We start from the raw sequence: 11,626 nt of genomic DNA, 5'->3' as shown, positions 1-11,626 counted from the left end.
CCAATATTTCAACAAATTATCATCAGTGTGCGTTTACCTCAAGGTGAGAAATTGCAGTCCCGCCCATCACATGATTTACTGTGCGCCTAGTGTGCCGTGGAAGCAGTTATGGATGATTAGATAGACTGGCACTTCGTCACCGTAGTGCGTTAAGGATTTTCTGATAGCTCACCCTGAAACGATCATACTTTCAGTGACTGGCTGTTATGACTGATAAATGTTGTAGGTTTGAACTTTTTAAGTGAAACGAGAGTGCAAGATATCAACAGCAGAACTGTATGGAGGCGGTTGCTCTCGACTGTTTTAGAATATCTGTGTTTTTAGAGGCTGTGGTATCACGTATTTTATTACTTACCGTATGTACGAACCTATGCTAAGGCCGTGATCTCAAGGCAAGGAATTGGTTAATTAGCTTAAACGCACGATCTAGGTGTCCTATCTGACAGCTAACATGTAGTCTAATTCACTGACGGACGGTCAGTAATAACTGCGCCGAAACCGAATTCTACGAACTTCACTTGCGTTTGTTCAGTAGTCGTGACTGGGCGGTGAGAAATATATTGAATTGGACGTGGGCAGACAGTATAGATAGATGAACCGTGGTAGTATACGAAATTAACAGTAAATCGCGAGCGGAATTAAAGGTAAGCTTACAGCTAGATTGAACCTTGGACAGTTAGCAACACAGGATGGCACAGAAATGACAGCGCGTTATCGGACAAATTAAACGGGAAAAATGTTATGCGCTCCAAAAAGGGACGAAACGTTCAACAACAAACCCAGAAATGAATGTGAATAAATCGAGTCATGAAAACTTTGTATAAAATAGAACAGTTCAGTCTTGAAACTTGAGCAGTCATTGGAAGGGTAAAGAATAGGAAAGAATAAATAATTACGTCACCTAATTGACACTATGAATTTCTCCTTTCACGCCTGAGAAACCCTGGATGCACACTTTTCTGCAAAACTGTTAATCGCACCCAGGGTTCCGCGGAGGTTTATTAAGACGCTTCGTCATACCTTTAACCGATTAGATTTCACGCCTTGTTCTTGACTAGTTGCTGACTTATTCAAATATTCATCTAACTAATGCTCACGCACTCCCAATGGTTTCGCTTTACTGTGAACGGAAAAGCCAAATTTCACATCTTGGACGCTAACACCATATAAATGGATGCCGTTATGGTGTGGAGTCCTTTGAAACTGGCGTGGCGAAACCCGGGCAGTCTGCAAAAGTGGTGTTCAAGAACTGTCTTTGCACAGAAGAAACAACCTTACCCATGACAAACTGTAAACAGCAGGCCGAGGATTTGTCCTCATTATTTAACACACTACAGAAAACGTTTTTGATTGTGGATTCGAAATAGAGAGAAGCTTTCCTTTCATGGTCGACCTAATTGCCACCGATACCAATGACGCCAGGTCTCACTTGTCTACCGAGCAGATATCTAAACTATAAAGTTTCTAAACTGGAAGCTTCTGTTCCATAGGACACAAACTCGCTTTGGTCTAGTCTTTAGATAATCGAGCAAAACTGATCAGCATGCTGGATAAACTTTAGTTGCGGTTAAAATGCTACTCCGGAGCACAAAACGCGGGGGCAGTTCAGTCAAATGTTAGCCACACTAAAGACTGTGGCTCTGGTCGACTGTCACACCTCACGGTTCCGAGAGCAACCATCTCGATGCAGGAAGATTCGGATTCTTATCATAGGCAAATTTTTCCGGGTTCCAAGCACTCTTGTCAGAGTTCACCTAGTCTGTGGAATCCAAACGCATTACTACTACCAATGGCATTACTACACATAGGCAGCTCCACATTTTGAGGTGGACTCATCAGAGTAATTTGGTCAGGAGAGAATGAGGGCTGTTCAAGCGGGTGATGTGAATACGCACTCTACAGATTTCCCAACCACCTACAACCAATGAAAAATTGTCTGCTATGTTTCAAGCGCTGCCTGACTGAGAATTGCTGACAGGTGGGTCAATTGATCGAAACAACCAGGTCAATTTTGGGTCGTCGTCCGAGGAAGCGGGTTAGCCAATCCCATCGCTCAAGCGTGAACACGTTCGTTTTTCTGACGTGAAAATTTATGCATATAGCATGTGCTGGTGGGGTAGTGGTACCACTCAAATGTCCCGAGTTCACAGCCCCAGCACGGCCAGGGGTATGGTGCATCGCCGATGGGCGAAACTCTACTCCATATGAACCCATCAGTATAATTGCGCCACGACAGGAGGTGGACTGTTCGAACGACGATGATGTGAGCCTGAATTGTAGAATCCGTCAACTATCCACAATAAAACATTCAGGGTTTCATTTGAAATGAATTATTTAGGTGAGGGCAGCCACAGAGTATGGGTAGGCACAGTCAATTGAATCCCTATCCATAAGAGGACTTGTGTTTTGCGCTCCAGTATTACATCATCGGTATGGTTTTTATGATACGCATCCCATGACTGGCACAACCAAATGACCTTGAGCAACCCGTCAGCCATTCAGCTGTGACGTGTTCGCTACCCACTGACGCCACATTGCCTTTTGCTTGTGCCTCCGGATCTGAATATCTGCCTATTCAATCTGCATACAGCATCCATTTAAGTAACATGAAATTGTGTGCATGGATTTCTAACCTCACAAAAGGCGGTTGTCAGTGATCACAATCAGAGGACAGTGTGATCACATAACTGTGAAAACGTGAGCGTGCGACAAAGCCCGTCAATAGGGTATTACAACCATATACTAACCGCCTCCCATTCGACGCAAGCACATTCGTGGGGATGTAGGGGATAAGTTGACCAGATTTTACGCTAGGTGAGTGCCATTGGCTGACTTGGCACAACCGTGAAACTGATTTTGTGGCTCTTCAGCCACCGAGCAGACAGATGGTTTGGCCAAATTCCGGGCTCATTTACGTCAGGGAGAACGCGCTGAGATCATGTCTGCACGCAAAATGTGGACAAATGGATGTGAAGCGATGCACTGTTTAAACCAGAAATATGGGGAATATCAGCCAGTAGCACGATCAACCGCATGTAAGACTGATTCGCCAGTTGAGAGGGACGGGAACTTTGGGAACTGCCAATCTCCAGTTTGGCCAAGATCGTTGAATCACGATTACGGGTTCCATGGGGTTTTGCAATGCATCCAGAGAAGTCCAAGTAAACGCGTAAGACGGTTGATGCAACGGTATGCAGCTTCGTATTTCCCTGCACACCGATTTCTGACAGGACAGGTTTGTGTCTATCTATGAGTGCATTGTGTTTAGCTTCACCTCCCTCGTTCATCGTGGTATACTAATAAGTATTCAGCTGAGGTTTTTTCGCCTTGGGAATCCTCGGGACTATCGACTGGTTTTCGGCAATCGAAGCTTACATGAAACTCGCATCCCTAGACTGACTTGAAGATGAAACACACGACTCGGTTACGCTCACGGATCAATAATGAACGCTATATATGCAAACAAGGAGGGCTACAGCAACTGCAGCTTTAATGAGGGTGTTAGAATGTCTCTTTCTGAACAACGGCACTCGATTAGCAAATTTTCAAGAGTGGCTCTTCACAGCGTCCCTCGCTATCAATTCACATGCGTTATTTGCCGTGAGTAACCCGATTTAGTTGAATCACTACGAAAACTGTGAACACTTTGAGCACTTGCAACTTTTAAAATATAGCTCAATTGTCACATGTCCGTTTTCTTTTTCATAACCTGTAGGTTATTACAAGATAATATGATTCGTAGTCTACCGTTGAAATTAGTCTGGAGACATCTGGGCTACCAATTTTACAACCTGCAAGTTAGTGCCCACCTGTATATGTCACAATGCTTCAGCCTGCCTGTACTCTAATAGTCACGTGTTTTGAAGGATTGTGCCAAAAATCCCGCTATTACAGTGCGTGCCACTGACTGATGGACAACCGATCTATAGTGCGGAATGAAAGAATGAACCTATTCGTTTGTAACACGGATGCACGTGATTCAGTACCACATACACCAATCCAGAGAGACTGATCTCCAAATGTTTCTCGAGGACATGGTTGTGAAATACTGTTGAAATTCCCGTCAGTAACTGAGCTTCCATGCCTCAGAATGAAAAGCTTTTTTTCCATTCAGTCTCTCATCTTATCTGTATTGTGAAGGCCGGTGGTCACAGCAAAACTGTGACGCTTCGCCTCGTTCCAGCCAAAAAGCTTAGGACCTGTTCCGTGTGGCACTGTCCGAATGAGATTCGCCGATCTGCATTTGGTAAGCTAACGTAACCACAACTTCCTACTTTCTCGAAACTTCCAGCGTGTCGTCGCATAGTATCCAACTGTTGAATCGGTGTGTTCCAATAAAAATTTTTGCGGAGAACTAAATTCCAGGATGCTGGCCAATCTAAAATAACAGTTTGCCGTCAAGTACCTCACTGAAAAATAAACTAATGATTTCGTTTTAGAATTAAGCTTCCGATTTCTATAAGAGACATTTCCGGGTAATACCAAAGCTTCATCTAGAGGAAGGTTTCTAGATTAGAGTATGACAAACGTGGATGAGTAGTATCGTCAGCCATGCGATGGAGATGAATTAGTCACACTTGATTGGGGTCAGATAATCAATGAATGGGTATATCGGTGAATGAGATACGCTCATGCATTGTGTTCAGTGTGTACATGATGACCTCCAGCAGTTGTCATGGCAACCCGTTGTGTATATTATTTTTGTACCATATTGCTAGATGCGAAAGAGAAGAGAGCAATAGGATTTATCACTAAAGCTAAGGTAATGATCGGGCAGTCGATTAGTATTGAGCCATTCTGCGACTTCACTCTGCATCTGGATACTGCCAGTGTAGCTCGTCCTCCAGGGTGGTGTCCGCTTGATCCTCACTGTGTCTGTTGGATGTACTGCAGCATATGGCTGTCGATCGATGTCAGTGGTGTTCTTATTGTTAGATTCAATCGGTTTGAATGAGTATCAGGATGTATAGGCACCTTAGATTGATTGTGATATACGTGCACCAAGCTCCCTCCCCATCCACTCCTATTGTTTTCTTCACAAGCCTTGAAATAACCTATGTTCATGTGGCAGAGAATTATGAATGTTGAAGAATCATGTCATGCTATAGGTGATGTTGATGTTCCAGCTTGATTACTCCTTATCCTTATTAGTATTGACATATTGGATCAAATTTGCCACGCGTATATTCCGGGATAAATCGTAAGGGATACCAGCCCAATTGATAAGAATCCACGAGTGATATTACGGCAGGATATGTACACGATGACTAGGTATCGATCGGCATATCCGAACAAGTTGCAAGCAATTCTTCGAAAAATTCTCTGGTGCTTTCTTACACTAAATGAACTAGTGTCTCAGAATGCTTGGAGTTGAGCACTAATGTACTACTACCGACCCATGACATTATAAGCTGAGAAGACATCTTAATGGTAAAGTAGAAAACCTTATCAGTCCAAAATTTAGTATGCAACACTAGTGGGTGACAACTGATGTGTTGTAGGTTAAACTGGAAGGTAAGACGTGGAACAGCTTTATGAATGAACTTAACTTGATGGAAAAGGCGTTGAGAAAAAACGGAGGGTTGATTTGTTGCACTGCCCCGTCTGAATGAAACCTCGCTTCCTAGGACACTTGTCCAGTGGATGTGAGGCACACGGTGAGACGAAACTAAAGGAGGAAATGCCTCAAAGCCGTACTGAAGTTGAACGGTGTCGTACAGAATTGACACCGAATACTAGGTGGACCCCAAACTGCACCAGAGACAAATGTTCCAATGTGAGACGATGGTGATGAAAGTCCGGGGGATACATTCTTGCATTTCCATTTGGCTTTTTCCCACAAAGCCTGTGTTCTTGTTGACGATCCGTAACGATGGACATTCAAGAACAACAAGATATCAAACGGTCGATTGCGTATGGCACAGGTATTTCACTAAGAAACACAGTTCAATTTCAGAATTGTTACTTGTGAGCTTTCGTACGAGTAAGTACAGGCAGACAAAAGTGAAGAGTCAGGCGTACTTCATTTCGCTACTATATTAGGTCGTGCTCGCTGTTCTCACCAAGAAGGGAATTGCTTGGTGAGGACACTAAGGTAGATAGAATCGCAGGAATAAGAAAACACGCACCGGATATCGATTACGACCACTCAACTACGGTATTTATAAATCGATCGTCGGTGCGATTAAAACGTATATGTGTAACCGAGCTAAAGGACTGAACATGAATGGACTCGAAACAGACTGCCAAGGCTGACAAATGATGTGAATCACACGGCAGATAATGTTCTTGTAGAGAATCGATAAACGGTATCAAAGGAACAAGTACGAGGTCGTTTTCTATACAGCTTTGTACAGAGTCCCTCGCTGTGTGATTTCATTTTGCCAAATTATTTGGAAACGTCCGGAATAGTTTTTTTCCGGAAGGATGTCTACTTATAAGAGCTTCCCTATCAGTGCAATCCGATGGCTAGAAGCTGTGATGTTGCTATTGGCAATACATATCAGTAAGATATCGATCCAGCAGTCAAGTGATCTGTCTTTGGCTTCATAACGCTTATTTCATTGCTTGAACAAGGGAGCACGTTTCTTGATTTTTTTTCTGCATAGAACAGTCGTTCAGTAAACTCACGTCCGACTATTCACTGCTATTCAGTCACATTTGTACGCGGCAGGCCGACCGATGCGATTGTAGTGTCATGTTTTGGTTTCCCTACTCTCATGCGAATGTCCTGTGTGTACCACGCTCGGAAAGAAGAGAGCGAAACTTCATCCCAGTGGCGCGTTGTACACCACGAGAACCAAATAGCAAAACACGTGTAACAAGTGCGCGGTTGGCTTTCCTGCTCTTGAAGTGATCAGTAATTCCTTCAGTTGAAGTTGAGGTGGTACAGAACGCCAGCCACTTTACTTGTTTACCACAACGCCCACAGCTTCTCAGATAGCCGACATTGCGGTGGAACGAAATGGTCATTGAAGTACACGCAAAGCTTCCATCGGACAACGCCAACACAAGTCTCGCGAAAAATACTCACCATACGGGATGGAGTTCAGAGTTACAGTGTTAGAATGAGACCAATCACGTATGAGGTGAATCAGAGTTTTCGAGAAAATAAACGACAGTTTATTTGAAAATCTGAAGCACATTAACCAATTAAGTCAGGTTTTCATTGGTTGTTATGTCTTTCAAAAATTAGGTGAAAGTTCAGGGCAAATGAGCTAAGGAAACACCAGGATGTTGTCATGTAAGAGAAACTGTGGTGATGGGCAAAAGGTCGCTTCCTATGTATGAAATAGTCAGATAACACAGAGCAAGAGAACATCCAAATAACATCTTGTCCAAGAGTGCTTTGGGAACGGAAACGAAAGCGCAGCTGAGAACTGGCACAGAAATTGTGTACACCATAGAGACCGAGAGAACGGAACTGTATTAAGGAGTCGAATTGAGCGCTATGAGTGAGGTTCGACCATGATCCAACATTCGGGAGTCATCGGTAGCAAGGCGATAAGTCCAGTGTATCCCATCTCCCAGTCTGAAGAGAAGAAAGCAAGGAACACCAAAAAAATAAACCAACTAAGTAGAGTTGTAGGACGAGATTGTGGAGTCAAAAAAACCCACTGGTGGATTTCAACTTTCCTTGTTCATGAATTATCAAGGGGAATCCTTCTTAGGAAGCGTCTTGAGTTAGTTGTATATAATCACTCCTCGTTGTGAGTCGAACGGACAAGCTAACTAAAGCAGAGCTGCACGCCCTTGGTGGCACCATGTTCTAACTTAGTACGCCAACAAATTCACCTGTGGTTCAGTTAGAACGACATGACTTACAGCTACCAAACCATACAGGACAATGCTTCAGAGTGATGCACTCTGAAGTAACACGAGGAGCGTGTGATACACTTTAATGTTAGGATGTAGCAAAAGCTGGTCATTTCCGGTAGACTACAGAACAGGGACACGAAGGCGATGATCTCAGAGAATCGGAAGGCGAGGTGCAGAAAGAAACAGACTGAGACTCGGCGATCAGTAGAGGAAAGGAGGACAAGGTGATGGTGGTTCGAAGGAGGCTATGAGATGATTCAACTTGGCACAAAATTGTCTGTAGTACTCCTCAAGAAGTACTCATTCACTATGTGAAAACTAGTCTCCTTCGACTCGTTCAATCGTTCGACTTCTGACAACTATTCTACCGATGTCGTCCCGTATCACGCACCAGGACCAATTCTGGATGTTGTGGAAAATCTACACACATGCCCTTAATACTATGCTTTCAAACCCTAACAACCGCCACTTCGGTTATCACAAGTTGTCCAAAGTCCTGAAGACTAATGTGGCCAAATAAGTCCCGCACGACCTTGGGAGTAGTGTCAATTCCCTCCTCCAAAGTGATAATAGTAACAACTTTTGCTACCGATAGCTTGCTGGCATACACCACTCTAAAGAAACACACGTCAGCAGTTTAAACACTTGTAAGCATATGACGTGTTGCAGCGGCATTTGAAACAAATTCTGGTTATTTATTTTACTTGATTCCTCAAGGTAAGCCTTACCTCGACCTTGTGACGCAGTTTTTTGATGATACAAACTCAAAACCATGCATTAACTTCTTTGAAGGAGTCTCTCATTCGCGCTGTGGACTCTAATCCTGCCGTTCTCCAACAATCTTCTTGGTTATCCCATGTCAAACTATTTGACTAGGCTTAAGGAAAATATATGCGTCCCTCGTTGCCTGCCGCTGATCTTCAACCCGTTTTTCATGTTGTCAGTTTCGTCCTGATAGACCGCATCGAGACAATACTCGACTCAGAAACCCACGGAGCCCTGTGTGTTGAACAACAATCAAACACTTATAGTCAAGGACATGCGTCACGTTGCTCAGCCTAATCACTTATTTTATAACGATCTCCCACCTATTCCGAACTGTATAAAGCCTCGGAGACAACGAGCTCACGGCTTTGTTCGTTACGTACTCTTGGACACTGTGGCATTCACAGTGAGCTATTTTCACACTCTTATGAAATTAGTTGGCGGGACTGAAGGCAACATTTGTTAGGCTTGTACACTGGTTCGACACACAACCTACGTCTTGTTTAGCTGTGACTCGGGCTGAACTGCCTAAACTACTAGACTGTGATAAGTTAGTATATACTCCTTCGATTAGTTCCGAGGACATACACTTGCTAAGAGACCTCAATACACGTATCTTTCGATATCATCAGGTAGCCAGGCGTTCTCGGACGTTATGGCATCAGGACTGTGAACGCCAAAAATGATCAACTCCACAGACTTCGCTATCCACGCATCTGCCATTACCAACACGAGACTGTACTTGAGTCCAATTTTTCTCGTTTCCAAGGTGTTCGAGAAACGCGATCGAATGCCTATATGTTTGTCTGGCCCGGACAAAAATTAGTTAATGAGACCATTTCTAAAGGATATTTTCGCAGACACAGTATAGAGAAAGCATCATAGTTCACAAACTCACGTGGTCATCACGGGGAAAATTGCCAAGAAGCAATTCCTACCAAACACTTGCTGCAAATTAGTCTTCGTGCCAAGATCGAAAGCCCTTGGATCAGAAGTACCATCACGGAATTTCGGTGCACCAAATGTTTCTACGAAAGTAGGGAATTGACGCAAAAGTGATAAGGTAATCATCCGGTTTGCATCATTATGACAGAAACACGAACATAAAGGAAACCCTTTTGGAGGTCCGGCAGGTTAAACAGCACATAGCCTAGTACTAAGCCATTGATAACTAAACTTAAGCCTGTCCTAACTTAGCAGCTGCACTCTATCAGAACATGGTAATACATGAGGATATGAACGGTCTACGACCTTAAAGAGTAACCGGTTCAAAAGATGATGAATACACTGTGCACAGTGTGTTCTCAGATAGATCAGGAGACGTGAGTAACCAGCCGTTTACAGTACGTGACCAAGAAGACCCGAGATCATCGACCTTCCTTGGCCGCAGTCATCTAAGTCGCCCAACTAAAAATGTTGTTCCTTCACTTCAACTGAAGGCAAAAGGAACATGTCATTCGGGCATTTAACAAACTGATGCAAGCAAAGGCAAAGAGGCAATTTAACCGACTTTGTTTGTTTGGCAACAGAAGGCTGAAATGAAATACAGCTGAGGTCATTCGTTAGGGAACCAGAAAATTCAGAAGTTCCTTGAAAGAATGGCCTCATCTGGTCCTGGATATGTATCAAATGATCGGGATATAAAAACTCACGCAAAACGAGAAGGAAGAGTTCTCGGGAAGCAGCATTAAAAACCTTCCAGATGCTGCTTGCACACAATTTTGGTCGCGAACGATGCAGTGATAATGATGCGGCGATCACTCCTCTGTCGTTAGCTTAGTTCGTCGACACCTCGTGGTGGTGTTCAGGTTTCGCCGTGGTAATGACCCGGCGGACTAGACTAACTGGAACTCAGTTCAATGCCAGAAAGGTCCATAACAAAGAGTAGTCCCACAAAGAGCAGCGAGAGTTTGTACTACGAGCTATTGCATTAAGAAATGGTATGTGGGTGGTCATACTGTGGGAACGGTAAGTTGTTCCATCTAAGCAACCAGCACCTCCATATTAACGGAAGCAGCGATGTTACCATCCCTCGAGGAAGAACGGGTTAGAAAAGATTGGCTCCATAAACCGCACACTTCAATCGCCCAACGGTTGACCGTGACCATCGGCGTTTTGACCAAAACGGTCTAAGTACTTTACAAAAAACAAGAGGTCAGTGCCACCCAAATAGTGCCTGTTGTGCTCAGTGGCATTCAGAAACATCCATGTGCTACTTTCTGTGTCCTCCGGCTAGGTCAGTCCCCAACTGCTTTATAGGTCAAGGCAAACCTTGATGTCAAAGGCTTTGCCCATGTTTCTACGTTAAACACCATCCCGGACACGACTAGGAATTCAACCAGGAGAAGGGCCCTCTTTTACAACTTGAAACCTGGAGCGTGAGGAGTTTCCTGGATATGGATGGGGGAAGTGGGCTTGAAGGGCAAGCTGCTCTTGTTGAGTGAAAACTCAAACGTCTAGGGTAGAGACCTTGTTGCACTAAGTGAGGCCGGCTGGTTGATCAATGAAGGCTATGGGAGGCTCGCCCCGGTTATACCTTCTACTGCAGTGGAACAACACACGAAAGGCAAAGCGAACATGCCGTCGGAAAACAAAAGATGAAGAGTAACCAAATGAAGTGAGGATCTCCAGCTGCATACTGATCACCGCTATGACAAAGCTTTTTTATCAGACTACAAGGAATCTATAAAGTGAAAGCAGAATACCTTCTGCTGACAGAAGACAAACAAGCTGCTGAAACTAGCGAAATACACTCACTGGCAAACAAATTTGGTTCTGCGAGAGACTTACCTAGAACCAAGCTGAATGTCTCGTTTGTGATGTTCCCACGCAACTGAATGTGCTGCACCAGGCCGCCTCATGTTTCAGTTGCTACGATACTCAAGATATCGCTTTACATGTATATTCGTATTTCACTGAGCGCAAATGAATGTATTTCGCTAATTTCGTGCAATTTGATTTCAATTAGAACATAAGGTTGACGGAAACTCAGGGACTGCACCTATGTGATGGGCCTCAGGAAGGGCGAAACCGGTCGTGCGCT

General features: G+C 44.0%; 1 protein-coding gene across 1 annotated transcript in view; it reads right to left on the bottom strand.

Moving 5' to 3' along the window:
* Positions 1-6,958: 6,958 nt before the first annotated feature.
* Positions 6,959-11,626, bottom strand: part of T265_10024 (hypothetical protein) — a gene marked incomplete at both ends in the record, with an annotated part of 37,749 nt that continues 33,081 nt past the window's right edge. Inside the window, 2 exons of the mRNA XM_009176270.1 lie at positions 6,959-7,531; positions 9,482-9,611. Of these exons, the coding sequence (XP_009174534.1) occupies positions 7,429-7,531; positions 9,482-9,611 (233 nt within the window). The remainder of the gene's footprint in view (positions 7,532-9,481; positions 9,612-11,626) is intronic.

This window comes from Opisthorchis viverrini, assembly GCF_000715545.1.
Source record: "Opisthorchis viverrini unplaced genomic scaffold opera_v5_323, whole genome shotgun sequence".
Classification (NCBI taxonomy): Eukaryota; Metazoa; Platyhelminthes; class Trematoda; order Opisthorchiida; family Opisthorchiidae; genus Opisthorchis; species Opisthorchis viverrini.
This window is presented reverse-complemented; position numbering and strand designations above follow the sequence as displayed.